This window comes from Solanum tuberosum, unplaced genomic scaffold (genome assembly GCF_000226075.1).
Source record: "Solanum tuberosum cultivar DM 1-3 516 R44 unplaced genomic scaffold, SolTub_3.0 scf00113, whole genome shotgun sequence".
NCBI classification, from domain to species: domain Eukaryota; kingdom Viridiplantae; phylum Streptophyta; class Magnoliopsida; order Solanales; family Solanaceae; genus Solanum; species Solanum tuberosum.
This window is the reverse complement of record NW_006239039.1, coordinates 74,607-89,328: the sequence shown is the minus strand read 5'-3', so window position 1 is coordinate 89,328 and position 14,722 is coordinate 74,607. Positions and strand designations below refer to the sequence as shown.

Sequence of the window (14,722 nt, the reverse complement as noted above, 5' to 3'; positions counted from 1 at the left end):
CATATCTTTTCGGTGTGGAATGGACACCGTATTCCATGTTATAGCTCACATAGTATATATGTCAGTTAAAGGAAAACTACAATAATGGACTAAAGTTACTTATAGAAGTATTTCAAATCTGTTTTAAAGAAGTTTATCTTGCATTGACCATGATTTCGACTTATGATTTCTAACATGTTATTTTTATCATTTGTCTTAGTCATTGCATATCATGTAAAGCCCTTGTTAGCATGATTACACAACACTTATGTATTTCTATCATACTTGCTACATTCTATGTACTGACGCATAATCTTTCATACAGTTTTTCACTAATTTAAAGTCCAACGCTCTGATTTAATTAACGTTATCAAAGACACTTCATCCAATACTAAGTGTTAACGATCGTTAAGTAGTAATATAACCCAACTAAGTGAGTTGGGGTAGAGTCCCAAAGGAGTGGTTCGTATTTGAGAATCAATAGAAAATTATGAATATCCTCAAGTCAATCGTAGGTAAAACATTTACAAATAAAAGCAGTGTTCAAATTTGGGGTGACGTAAGTGTCAAATAACAGGGGGATTTTGTTTCAACTATCAGCTACAACCGCAAATAATACGAAAATAGCAAGTATAAAGATGGGTTCTTGGGATGTGATTGGATCATGGGCTAAGGTAGACAAGTGGTGATTGCAATTAATAGTTAATAGTTGTAAATCAGTAAATAAGCTAGACTTTAGTGGGAATAAGCTTTCTCTCAAACAATTTACACCGAATCAAATTGGTTTCTCTCGAACACCAATAAGCAACAATTAAGAACAGCCTTCGCTTTAGTTCATTCACTCTCTCGAGGAGAATGTGTGGAAAAGGGTTTAGGGTTCACTATCTCGAGCTGAACCCATGACAACCCAATACCCACAGACCATCAAATCAGTAATCTTGGTGTTAAAACCTCTCTCTCGAGCAAGCCAAAAACATGAAAGTATAGTTGCATTTGCAACTACAACCCTTTAAATTAAGCCACAATTAATGAATGAAATCACTTTTAAATAGCATTTACACTATCAATTAGCAATACCCAACAGCTAAATCAACCCATAATCACATAATCACACCCCAAGAATTGGGGTTTTAGCTAGACATCATAAAAAGGTAGAAATCATTACCAAATGGTGTTTCCATCAACTGGGTAGGATTAATATTGTCTTTACAAAGGTCTAAGATGTAGTATCTTCAACACCCACTTCCAATTTCTTAGAAATGGAAATCTTCAAATTTTCAAAGCTAAGGAAATATTGTCTCTAAACTCAGTTCTATGCTCTCAAACTTGAAAACATACAATAATGAAAACTATTGAATGATAGATATTCGACTAAGAATTTTAAAAAATGTATTTGTAGTCGCAAAAATGTGTTGCGAAGGTCCATTCGGGGCAATAAGTCGGGATTGTCGATCGACTCAGTGATCCTCCCTTTGGTCAATTCCATCGACATTTTGTTTTGGCCTTCAACATCTTCAAGTTTTGTAACTTTGGGCTACATGGAACTACATCGCGAAACTCTTCGGCGACTCGCCGACTTGATTTTCTCCTTTAGGGCTTGGCACACTAGAACATTAGGCGAGACCATGGCCGTTTGGCGACTCACCCAATGGGTTAGGCGATTCTCAAGCCATCGTTTCTTCGTTCTTTCAGCTGCCTTGTTCCTTTTTGCTCAATAGTGTCCATGCTTTGTTCCTTAATCCAAATACCTGAAATTCAAGGATTTATATTAATTATTGGCACAAAATATGCATTTGAGGACCCTAAATCTATTAAAATAAATCCCATAAATGAGTCCAAATCGTGGACTCATCAACATCGCTAAATGTTCATGCGAATGACTGTTGCTAACAACATTAAGGGTACTATTCCACAAACAGAAAGTGCCAGGGAATACCTGAAGTTTGTGGAAGAACGTTTTCGTTCTGCTGATAAGTCTCTCGCTGGTACACTAACGACTGAACTCACGACCATGAAGTTTGATGGGTCGCACAGTATGCAAAATCATATCATCGAGATGACTAAGATTGCAACAAGACTTTCGAACTTGGGGATGAAAGTGGATGACACCTTCTTGGTTCAGTTTATTCTGAACTCATTGCCTCTTGAGTATGGACCATTCCAAATAACTATAACACTATTAAGGATAAGTGGGATGTTAGTGAACTGTCCAGTATTCTTACTCAAGAGGAGTCAAGATTTAAGAAATAAGGAGGTCATTTCATTAACCTCATGGGTCAAGGAGCTGGTAAAGGACTTAAAGTAAAGGTGCTGAACTCACGACCATGAAGTTTGATGGGTCGCACAGTATGCAAAATCATATCATCGAGATGACTAAGATTGCAACAAGACTTTCGAACTTGGGGATGAAAGTGGATGACACCTTCTTGGTTCAGTTTATTCTGAACTCATTGCCTCTTGAGTATGGACCATTCCAAATAACTATAACACTATTAAGGATAAGTGGGATGTTAGTGAACTGTCCAGTATTCTTACTCAAGAGGAGTCAAGATTTAAGAAATAAGGAGGTCATTTCATTAACCTCATGGGTCAAGGAGCTGGTAAAGGACTTAAAGTAAAGGTGTTTATGTTTGTTTTAAAAATTGGTGGTAGTCCGGAAGAGACCCGAGACCCACCCTTTATGCAGTTTTACTTGTTCAAACTTTAAATTCCCCCATATCTTTTTAAGAAGGCTAATGGCCCTTGGCCATGGAAAAAGTTTGTGCCTTTTTAAGTTTAAATGAAAAGCCTCTTTTATCGAAAATTTGTTTATTTACTTATTTATTTATATTTTTCTTATCTAACTTTGTTTGTTTATGATTTCAGTACTAATAATTTAAAATCTGCCAACATATCGTGTCATATCACAAGCTTAATGAACAAATTGAGGTAGATGATGACGAATGTGAGGACTATGATGAGGATATTGAGACACCCGAGCATGTCGCTAAAGAGTTTAGACAATTTCAGAACCAGCACAAGCCAAATCTGAAGGAAACCGAAATAATGAATCTAGGAGATGAGGAGTGTGTCAAAGAAGTGAGAATCAGTGTCCATCTGACTGAAGCTCAAAGAAGGGACCTGGTTCATTTTCTTAGAGAATACATCGACGTATTTGCCTGGTCTTATAAGCATATACCAGGGCTAAGTACAAACATGGTTTCTCATAAACTGTCGATCAATCCAGATTTCACTCCAGCAAAGCAGAAAACTCAGAAATTCAAGCTAGAGTTGAGTTTAAAGATCAAAGAGGAGATTACCAAGAAGATTTAGTCTAAAGTAGTAGAAGTGACGCAATATCCAACTTGGTTAGTCAACATTGTTCTAGTGACCAAGAAAGACGGAAAGATCAACTTGGTTAATATATGTCGATTATAGAGATCTCAACAAAGCTAGCTCGAAAGATAATTTTCCATTGTGAAACATACACATTCTCATTGATAACTATGCTAAACATAAGATGCAGTCATTTGTGGATTGTTATGCGGGTTATCATCAGATCCTGATTGATGAATAGGATGTAGAAAAGACAACATTCATTACGCCTTGGGGTGTATATCATTATCGGGTGATGCCTTTTGGTCTCAAGAATGATGGTGCTACTTATATGAGGGCTATGATGACAATCTTTCATGATATGATTCACAAGGAGATCAAGGTGTATGTAGATGATGTCATAATCAAATTCCGCGAGAGTTCGGATCATTTGACCCACTTGAGGAAATTCTTTGATCGCTTACATCGGTACAATTTGAAGCTAAATCCCACTAAATGTGCTTTTGGGGTGCCAACTGGCAAGTTGTTGGGATTTATAGTAAGTAGAAGGGGCATTGATCTTGACCCCTCTAAGATCAAGGTGATTCAAGAGTTACCTCCTCCGAAGACCAAGAAAGAGGTGATGAGTTTCTTGGGAGGGTTGAACTAGATTAACTGGTTCATAGCTCAATCCATTGTGGTATGTGAGCCCATATTTAAGTGGTTGATAAAATATGCCCTGACCAAATGGACTGGAAAATGTCAAACTGCCTTTGATGCCATCAAGAATTATTTGTCCAATCCACCGGTGTTGGTTCCTACACAAGAGGGAAGTCCATTATTGCTATATTTGTCTGTCTCGGATAACGCATTTGGATACGTGCTTGGTCAACATGATGAAACAAGGAAGAAGGAGAGAGTCATCTACTACTCGAGCAAAAAATTCACTCCATATGAGGCCCGTTACACTCTTTTGGAGAGGACATGTTGTGCTTTGACTTGGATCGCTCAGAAGTTGAGACATTATTTGTCTTTGTATACCACATATCTTATTTCCAAAATGGACCCATTGAAGTATATTTTTCAGAAAGTGATGTCGACCGGGAATTTGGCTAAATGGCAAATGCTTTTGAGTGAGTTTGATATTATGTATGTGACTCAAAAGGCGATAAAAGCACAAGACTTGGCTGATCATCTCGCAGAGAATCCTGTTGATGAAGACTATGAACCGCTCAAAACTTACTTTCCCGATGAAGAAATGGCATTTGTGGGAGAAGACATTTTTGAAACATACCCTGATTGGAGAGTATTATTCTATGGAGCGGCGAATCACCAAGCGAAAGGTATCGGAGCGTTCTTAGTGTTAGAATCCGGTCAACACTATCCTATGGCGGCTAAACTCTGATTTGACTACACAAACAACACGACTGAATATGAAGCTTGCATCCTCGGTTTAAAGATGGCAATTGATATGAACGTTGATGAGTTGCTGGTAATTGGAGATTCAGATATGCTAATCACCAAGTTCAAGGAGAGAGGGTCGTAAAGACCCCAAAGATCACACCGTATGTGCAGTATTTATAGAAGTTGTGCAAAGGATTCCGCAAGATTGAACTCGTACACACTCCCAGGATGAGTTGGCCGATGCTCTTGCCACCATTGCCTCAATGATCAAACATCCAGATACAATTTATGTTGATCCCTTGGATATAGAGGTAAAAGAACAGCTTGTTCATTGTTCTCATGTTGAAGCGGAACCAGATGGGTTGCCTTGGTATTTTGACATAAAGAATTATTTGGAGACCGGGACTTATCCTGAGAATGCAACGTTCAACCAGAAGAAGTTGATACACCGTATGGCCAATAATTTCTTTCCAAGCGGGGGAATCCTTTATACGAGGACTCCAGATTTAGGCCTTCTCATATGCGTTGATGCTATTGAGGTTGCAAAACTTCTTGAACAGATACATGTTGGAGTTTGTGGTACTCACATGAATGAGCTCACTTTGGCAAGAAAGATCCTCCGAGACGGTTACTTTTGGATGACTATGGAGCATGATTGTTGCAAGTTTGTACAAAAATGTCATAAATGTCAAGTACATGTAGATTTGATTCGAGTATCGCCTCACGAACTCAATGATATGAGTCCGCCTTGGCCTTTCGTAGCCTGGGGCATGGATGTCATTGGTCCAATAGAGTCAGTTGCCTCTAACGCACACAGATTCATTTTGGTTCCCATTGACTACTTTGCCAAGTATGTTGAAGCAACTTCGTATAAGTTGGTGACCAAGAAAGTTGTAGTTGATTTCGTCCGTAGCAATTTGATATGTAGATTTGGAGTACCAAATTCCATCATTATTGATAATGGAGTGAATCTCAACAGACATTTGATGATAGAGATATGTGAACAATTCAAGATTACTCACCGAAACTCAACCGCTTATCGTCCCCAAATGAATGGAGCTGTAGAAGCCGCCAACAAGAACATCAAGAAGATTCTGAGGAAAATGATTGACAATCACAGAGGTTGGCACGATATGTTGCCATATGATTTTTTGGGTTACATAATGACTGTTAGAACATCAATTGGAGCAACTCCATACTTGTTGGTATACGGAACAGAAGCAGTTATACCTGCCGAAGTTGAAATACCATCATTAAGGATCATCCAGGAAGCTGAATTGAGTGATGCTGATTGGGTTCGCAAGCGGATTGATCAGTTAACATTGATTGATGAGAAGAGAATGGTTGATGTGTGTCATGGTCAATTGTATCGAGAGAGAATGATTCGTTCTTTCCACAAAAGAGTAAGAGCCAGGATGTTCGAAATTGGCCAGTTGGTTCTCAAACATATTTTCCCTCATCAGGATGAGTACAAAGGAAAATTTGCACCAAATTGGCAAGGACCCTACATGGTTCGCAAAGTGTTATTTGGAGGTGCCATGGTACTGTCAGAGATGGACGACATCGAATGGCGTAAACCGATCAACTCAAATGTTGTCGAGAGATATTATGTGTGAAGCTTTAGTTTGTTTTTCTATCATTTCCTTGTAATCGTTCTATTTGCTTGTAATCGTTTTGTTTAGAATGTTATCCCCTTGCAATGAACTACTTCTGACCTGAATTCTCAAGAATAAGATACGTAGAGGGGTCTATGTCATCCTCGGTCACCCCCTTATCCCTTTTAATATTTCCTTGTATTTGAACTACGTTCGACCTGAATTCTCAAGAATGAGATACGTAGGCGGCCTATGTCGGCCTTGGTCATTTCCTTAGTGAAATTTCTTATTTCTGTTGGTCCTCAAGAGGGGAACTACGTTTGACCTGATTCCTGCCTCAACGGGATACATAAACGCCACAACGGCTCATTCATATCTCCTATAAGATTTCTATATTTCTTTACGATAGAAATTGGGACAGAATTTTTGAGAGAGACACAAAAATTCTCAAGAAGAAGAGCTCTCCAACAAGTCAAAACTACAGTGATATCAAGAATTGCAACTGGGACAGAATTTTTGAGAAGAACTCAAAAAATCCTTGATTTGTTCATTAACAGTTCAAGATACGCCAAGACAGTTAACTGGGAAAGAAATTTTTGATGATGACCTCAAAAATTTCAATAGGGTTCATCGGATATTTAGAACAACTTTGAATACCTTCAGCATGATCAGAAGTTCGAAAGCAGCTTCAAATGATCCCCAAGTCCATTACGAGATCAGAAGTTAACTTTAGCAATCTTCGACATCTCAAGAGTCATATCACCCGAGCTTCAGGAATATTAAGATTTTTCCAACAAGTTACCGGCTAGACCTCGAAGCATCAACTTCAAAGACATTCGCTAAGCTTGACGTGACATGACACTTGGAAGTGTCCTTTTCCAAATGTTACTTTTTGAAAACCTATTTTCCTTAAGCTTTTATTTCATGTTTCAATTATTTTTGCATAAAAATGTTTTGTTTTATCTATCAAGAAGCGGGAGATCAGAGAAATCACCGGAGATAGCAAGACAAGGAGCAGACAACCGAAGAGATCGACACAGATCAGTTCATTTTCAAACTAACAATTTTTCTGTAGATGCAGAAAAAGTTTTGTGCTTTTTATGCCAAAGAATTAGGAATATGAATAGCATTATTTCACTCAAATTCTCAGCAAAATGAGGTCCATAACGAACATACAACTATGTTCAGAGATGGAACTAATGAAAACCTTGACGAAAGCAATATCATTGTTTTCCAGCAACTAAAAATACCTGGAGGACGTTTATCTACCTCATATTATCAGACATGATAATATCCACACCCTGAGGGTTATTTACATTATATTGTCGAATGAGACGATACCGCTACCCAAAAGGTCACCTACATTGCTCGGTGAAACATTATCTTCATTCGGTATCGGGAAGGCATCATCTTTATCTTCGTGCATCGCGGAGAAGTCATTATTTTCTGCAGTTCTCAAGGGAACATTATCTTCATGCATCGCGAAAAAAGATTCATGCATCGCTGGAAGAGTCATGCATCGGGGGGAAAAAATCGTGCATCGTGGGCAGAATCATGCATCGCGGCAAAGAGTCATGCATCACGGGAAGAATCATGCATCGCGGGAAAGAGTCTTGCACCACGGAAGAAGCATGCATCGCGGAATGGGTCATGCATCGTGAGAAAACTGACAGCAGCTGCATTTTTAAAGGAAGCATTATCTTCATGCATTGCGAAGAAAACTATCAACATAATACGCCAGTCAATTTTATTACTTTGATATCAAAAGGAGAGTATATTGAAGAATTATATTGCAAATATGAGGTACAAGCTTTATTTTCTTTACGTCAAACTGGAGGAAGCTGACGTCAAATGTTCAAGGAGAGCAATTAAGTGTCAACACCGTAAAAGACGTTATATCACATTTGAATTACATTTTATGCTAATGAGTTTTATCTCAGTCTTTGTCAAGAGCATCCAAAAGGATGAATTCTCAAAACAAACCACAGGTGCGAACGACATAAAAAAGGATGCAGCACAACGTGGAACTTTTCTAAGCAGCGAACTGGGACATAGTCCGAAGAGAAGTATCAAACTCTTAGGACACGAGTTGAGGAGCGACTTCCACTACAATCAAACCACACCCCTATCAGAAGGCATGTGGATCTTTCTTTAGGTTTACCGGTTTCAGTTTCGCATCCGAAATTTTTTGATTTTCACCGGAAGCAACTTTCCAATCTGAGTGACAATGCGCCAAGAGCTTTGGAAATTATGTCTGTGTAAGTTCTTTATTATGGGTGTGAAGCGCGCTACATTCATGGCTAAGAGGTTACAAGCCTCTTTCTTATACTCGACTTACTTTGTGGCTTTTCCTGAACCGAAAGTTATCTTAAGATAAGAGGTTTTCTTTTCAATCGATTGAGTCAAACTACAAACAGCCCGATTCCCTAAGTTGAGGGATATATAGGCGAGATCGATGTTGAAAACTCGATTGTATTCCAACATTGGCTCTTAGATCTTATCCCCGAGCATTCCGGTGCCTTCATAATTTGATATCGGGATGGCTTTTGAATTCTTTCAAAATCGTGCGTCAAATCAAGTGTATCGAACTACAAGTGGCCTGAATTCTCATATAGTCTAAGATATGTAAGAAATTTATTTTCGGGGTTCGGCCATAATTTTTAAAGTCCGTACCAAAAACCCTTTTCTCAAGGTGAAGATGTGATCAGACAAAATTTGGATTCGTCAATTTCATTTTTCTCGAATTTCTTTCATTAATCTAAGTCAAACGAGGGACAGTTGTTGACACCCAATTTTGACCTTACACGATATGGATTAGCTTTTGAGCTTCTTAATTTTCAAACGGTTTAGAACAATTAGCTTTATAAAACTCAAATATTTTTCAAGGTTATTTTAAGTAATTTCAGTCAATTTTTATAGTTTTTAAGCAATAAATATATTTCATATAATTATATGTATAATTAGTATGTTTTTGTATTAAAAAAAAATTAAAATCATCTTAAAAGATTTCACATTTTAAGTTAAATATTTTACTAATTTATTTTAGTTTAAATTATAATTATATTTTGAGTTAATTAGTGCGTAGTTAATTTAACTATCTTATAATTAATATAATTATTTTATTTCGTTAAGATTAAGAAGTTCATTATTAAATTTATATAAATTCGTCTTCGTTAGCTTTTGACGGAATTCGCCAATTAAATGAATTTAGCTAAAATTTCAACTTATGTTGGTTACAATAGCTATTGTGTGTTTGCAAATTAGGCACTTCCTCCTATCTTAGGTTCCAATTCTTTAAGACCCATTTTTTCAGCCCAATTTCGAGTCCATTTCTTTCAATGCACCGCTTCATCTCAACAAAAGAAAACCCAGAAAGAGCAGCGACAAACGACCACTAATTTCAGCAGCAGCCCACCAATTTTCCAGCCGACCCAACTCCAATCCGGCCCAAACATAGTTCCCTCAGCATAACAGCGATCAAACGACTGCAGCAGCTTCAAACGGTAGCAGAAACGTACACAGCGATTCAAGATATTCTTGAACCAACAGCAAAGCATACAGAGTGAGCGACGTCGTCAATCCCAAATCCTATTCATACTGAATTTGTTGAGCTTTTCTGAAAATTTGGAGTTTTTGAATTCGAATGAGGCCCCGTTCTTATCCGAAAATTCTCAAAGTTTTTTCCGTGCCCTAATTTTGCCTATAAATAACCCCCTCTTCTTTTTCTTCATTGTTAAGGGTTGGAAAAAAAATTGGCAACAACTTAACCTGTTCTGTAACAGTCATATAAGAAATATATACTTTATTTCCTTGTTCCTAGGTCGCAAGAACTCTCCAAGATCTTCTATGAAATATATACTTTATTTCCTTGTTCCTAGGTCGCAAGAACTCTCCAAACTCTCCAATCATAGTATATGTAATTCTTCGGCTGTAACCTATCTACACGTCTAAAATTGGCTTGATAAATATCTATGATTTTGTGCCTAATATGACTTCTTTTCATGTTAGTTTGCCCTATTCCGTTTTCTTGTTCTATGTCAAGTCTATTGTTGTATGTCTCTGTTTTACATCTTCAAATCATGATAAGACCTGATTTCTTAATGATCTAGTTTTGAGTTGCTGATATTTGGCTATTTCTTTCTCTCCCATTCTGATTGTATTATTATTTTACTGCTTGTCATGCCGTGTTGTTAAGTTTATGCCTCCCTTTCGTTTAGATTTACTCAAAAATGCTTACATTTGCCAGTCGAGTTGGTCTAAAATCTGAGTTTTTTCTTGTTTTGTTTTTCTAAATCTTAGTTTTGTTGAAGTTTTTTCTTTAAGATCATTTGAAGCGTGATGTCTTTGGTGTTAGTCTCTCATGGTATGGCTTGCTGAATATTTAGTCCCCCTATGTTAATTCCATGTGATTTTGATGTATTATATTTGTGGCTTCTGCTTTGAAACAAATAAGGTCCATTTATGATCAATCGCTTTCTAGTAATGTCTAAAATTGAGATTTCGTAAACCATTGTGTGAGATTGTTTTGTTGTTAAATTTTATTATCCCTTCTATTTGGATGAGGATTTTGTGTAAGTTGTTTACTGCCTAGCTATAGGTTGATTAAGTATTTGATTAATGGTAATAACAAATAGCTTCAGTGGTTATTATTAAGGCCACCTCTCCTATGAGCTGATTATTGGTTGTTTACTATATTGGTTTGAATATTTAATACATTTTTATCATATTTCAAGCATCCTAGATTATGGGGTGTTATCTGATATGCCTTGTTGATATTGGTCTGATATTGCCTTTTTTGTATGAATAGATATGAGGTGTCTTTCCAAGTATGATAGGCAGTGATGCTACTTTGTTAATTAATTTTGATAAAATGTGGTTTCTTATTGTTATGTGGATGCTTCTTCTTTTCTTAATTCGTGTTTCTTTGAAATTTGTATATTGGCAGTAGCTTCTGAATCATCTAGCTTGCCTCCTCTTAAATTAAGATCATGTCTTAATTATTTCCTTATTTCGTATGCTAATGTCGTCTCCTCTTTCATGTGTTGTATGAACTCCTTCTGAGTCCAGGACTTCTTTTCTTTGCATTTCCGAATGGGCCATGACGGCCCCAAATCCTCTTTTCCTCGAGTCAGCCATCATGGAAAATTGCGAATTAAGCTCCATAGCTATAAAATTTGAAATCTACACGTTTATACAAACTTTAAAAAGTTATACACAAAAAGATTGAATGTATATGGTGATAAAACTGAAAAATCAAAGGAAATGATCTTCAAATACAAATAACGAACAATTGTTAGTTGCGAATTATACAAATGTGGCGAATTATACAAACGTGACTAATTATACAAAGTCCAAGTCAGTGCACGTAATTAATGATTAATGTTAGTTGCGAATAGTAATTATAGCAAACTATAGCTGTGATAACTAATTAAGTAGTCTAAGTTTGCTTAACCGCGTAATTTTTCGTATAAAAAATAGGGATAATTTTTAAAAAATCCGAAATACTAAAATTTGGCTCAAATACTAGTATTTTCTAGTATCGAGAAACTTGGATGTTTGTCAAAATAAATTTTCTAAATAATAACAAGTTATTTAGCCATGGATTATTTCTGAAGTATATAGCCAAGTATGTTTAAAAATTTTGTGGCCAAATTTCCGAAGTATATAACCAAGTATGTTTAAAAATTTTGTGGCCAAAGGATAATAAATATAGAAAATCAAAAATCCAACTTTCAATTTCGCTAAACTATGCCCAATAATCAAATCCAATTAAAAGTCAACTCCATCGTATTTTAGTCTTTTTTATGGAAAAATTATTGAATTACAAAAATATTCTTATCATAAATATAAATTCACTTTATAATTTAAAATAACTATATATTATTGTACTAATTAATAAATTCATATTAAATTTCAATTTAGATAAACCACCACTTTTTTAAAAATCCAGATAATAGGAATACATTACCTAATTTGATAAGGATGGTAATTTTGAGCCTTTATTGTTTTTCCAAACAATTCTATGTTTTCTATTTTGAGTCAAATTAGTATTTGTAAGTAGGGTGGGTATTAAATAGGATGTTGTAATTTGGTTTAGAGAATTCTCTTCAGTCTTCACAATGGGGAATCATATATCAGAGTTGGTGAAGAAACTCAGGGGAACTGCTAATAGTTTGACGTTCGATAAATCAGGTTTGTTTTACCACTAAACAATTCTTAATACTTTTTAATTTTTTTGGCTACTAATTATGTCTGTTGCTTCACTATTGTAGTGATTAACCTCTTCATCATGGGAGATCAAATATCTAGAGGAGAAGAATTGGTGAAGAAAGCTGAGAAGAAACTCAATGGTTGGGGATTTTTCGGGTCCAAATACTATGACGCTGCATATTTACTCCATAAAGCTGTTGATTGCTTCGAACTCACTAAATCATGTTTGTTTTACCATTACTAATTGATAAATCAACTTCACTATTTTAATTTTAAGTCGAAATACCTCCATTTGTTTGTTTGATAGTGGAATATAATGTAGCAAGGTCTAAGATGATCCTTAATTAGTTTTAGAGAATTCCTAATTTGTCTTCTGAATAGTGGAATTGAATGCTTTGGGGTTAAATTAGGTTCTGGTATCATGTTTTTACTTCCGGGCGTACATGCTCTAGTTGGGTGTGTTAGAGTGAGTCAAAGTTCCACACTGGTTGGGAATGGACGGGTGGTTTGTGTATATGGACTTTTGTAATTTTCTCTAATTGAGCTAGCTTTTAAAGTTTAATTAGCGTCAGGTGCCAACAGATTTTAATGGGCAAATTGGATATAGAGGATCATATAGGCAACCCAACTAGGGCGTGAGCATGCTATTGTTGTTCTTGTAGGATCTAAAAAGATGACTTACTATTTTATAAAGTATTAGATGCTCATTAATCTTACAATGTTTGTCTTTCAGGGGATCGAGTTGGAGCAGTATATGTGAAATTAGCAAGTTGTCATCTGAAGGTATGTTTTTTTTATCCTCTTCGTTATAACTCTTGTACAAAAACTTAAATTCTTCAAACTATTTTCTCTTATCTTATCAGTTGGATCACAAACATGAGGCTGCTCGTGCTTACGATATTACTGCTGATTACTACAAGATGACGAAAAATTTGAAAGGTTGTGTGTTGCCTTATTGTGCTATAGTACACATCTTGTCAGTTGCAGGAACATTTTATGGATATATGTCTATTTCTTGCAGAGGCAATATCATGTCTAGAGAAAGCAACACATTTATTTCTGGACATTAAAAGGCTAAACGCGACCAGAGGATATTACCAGGTACAACTATATTGTCGATGAGAATCCAGATGTGCTCTTTTTGTTGTTTTCAATAGACGACTGCTAAATTATATGAACACGAGAACAATTTAGAGTTGGTTATCGTTTACTATCAGAAAACAACTAAAAAATTTTAGAGTATGCATTTAACATCATCTGCAAATTAGTGCAGGCAGAAAATTGCAGAATACTCAGCTAAAGTAGGAAAGTAAGATTCTTCGACTTGAAGTAGTACGTAATACAGTTTTGTATTCTTGAACATAGAAAGAATAACTGATCAAGTTTCGCATTCTATATTTGTCACAAAGATATCAAAGATCAATCACGATGTTTGAGGAGATAGCAACATATTCCATCAGAAACAACTTGTTGAAGTATGAAGTTAGAGGGCATCTTCTGAATGCTGGTATTTGCCAACTTTGTAGAGGTGATGTTGTTGCAATTAACAACACCTTAGAGTGATATCAGGTAGAGTATATTTTCCTATCAAGACTCTTAAGATTTCAACAGGACATATGTTTCATGCATCCTAATTTGCAGATACTGCATACAACATTTTTAGGGACGCGCGAGTGCAAGTTTCCTATGGTATGTCATATAGCTTGTATTAACTCTAGGATCATTATGTATTCCAAATATGATTATGGAGAATATTTTTGCAATGATAGGGTTTGGCAGCTGCTATTGACAAGAGAGACGTTGCAGAGTTTACTAGTTGTCTCAAGGAATATGATAGCATCATAAAACTGGTAAATTTAAATTTGTACTTCCTTGGCTCAATCAGCCTTAGCACTTTTTATGATGCTTATTTCATCTCATATAACAGGATGAATGGAGGACATTGGTTCTTCTCAAAGTGAAGGAAGCGCTGAAGGTGAAGGCACTAGAGTCAAAGGGACAGTTAGGACGGTTATTTTATATTGTACCATGTTCACTTATTTTATTTTGTATGAAAAAAATTAGACTTTTCTAAACAAAAAAACCATTGACACCTCTAGCTAACTAGTAGGATTGAGGAATATGATCTTACTTTAATTCTTCTTCTAGTATTATTTTCTTATCACCCTCTACTGAAGTGTTACATTTCGGCCCTCCACTTTTCTTTTCAGCGCAAGTTATTGTTATTATGAACTCAAAAA

At 36.1% G+C, this 14,722-nt stretch overlaps 2 protein-coding genes across 3 annotated transcripts; both read left to right on the top strand.

The window, feature by feature from the left end:
• Positions 1-4,732: 4,732 nt before the first annotated feature.
• On the top strand, positions 4,733-6,293 carry LOC107061052 (uncharacterized). Its single transcript, XM_015309795.1, has 3 exons — positions 4,733-4,765; positions 4,905-5,304; positions 5,380-6,293. The coding sequence occupies exons 1-3, from the start codon at positions 4,733-4,735 to the stop codon at positions 6,291-6,293; spliced, it is 1,347 nt and encodes a 448-aa protein (XP_015165281.1).
• A 5,974-nt stretch (positions 6,294-12,267) lies between these two features.
• Positions 12,268-14,691, top strand: LOC102579435 (alpha-soluble NSF attachment protein-like). 2 transcript variants are annotated; one of them, XM_015309806.1, is made up of 10 exons: positions 12,268-12,464; positions 12,545-12,622; positions 13,216-13,265; positions 13,346-13,421; positions 13,504-13,583; positions 13,756-13,791; positions 13,892-14,051; positions 14,124-14,171; positions 14,252-14,332; positions 14,410-14,691. In XM_015309806.1, exons 1-6 carry the CDS (start codon positions 12,392-12,394, stop codon positions 13,780-13,782), a joined length of 384 nt encoding a protein of 127 aa, XP_015165292.1. In that variant the 5' UTR covers positions 12,268-12,391; the 3' UTR covers positions 13,783-13,791; positions 13,892-14,051; positions 14,124-14,171; positions 14,252-14,332; positions 14,410-14,691. The 2 variants fall into 2 exon arrangements, with proteins under 2 accessions (XP_015165292.1, XP_015165291.1); XM_015309805.1 differs by having other exon boundaries at positions 13,892-14,171.
• The last annotated feature ends 31 nt before the right edge of the window (positions 14,692-14,722 follow it).

Bases quoted from the DNA above. Each gene is read 5' to 3' on its own strand.
- LOC107061052 (XM_015309795.1), top strand. From the start codon at position 4,733: ATGGCAATTGATATGAACGTTGATGAGTTGCTG. The intron at 4,766-4,904 runs GTAATTGGAGAT...ACACACTCCCAG, and splicing joins TGAACGTTGATGAGTTGCTG to GATGAGTTGGCCGATGCTCT. The intron at 5,305-5,379 runs GTTACTTTTGGA...AAGTACATGTAG, and splicing joins AAGAAAGATCCTCCGAGACG to ATTTGATTCGAGTATCGCCT.
- LOC102579435 (XM_015309806.1), top strand. From the start codon at position 12,392: ATGGGGAATCATATATCAGAGTTGGTGAAGAAACTCAGGGGAACTGCT. The intron at 12,465-12,544 runs GTTTGTTTTACC...TCACTATTGTAG, and splicing joins TTTGACGTTCGATAAATCAG to TGATTAACCTCTTCATCATG. The intron at 12,623-13,215 runs GTTGGGGATTTT...TTTGTCTTTCAG, and splicing joins AGCTGAGAAGAAACTCAATG to GGGATCGAGTTGGAGCAGTA.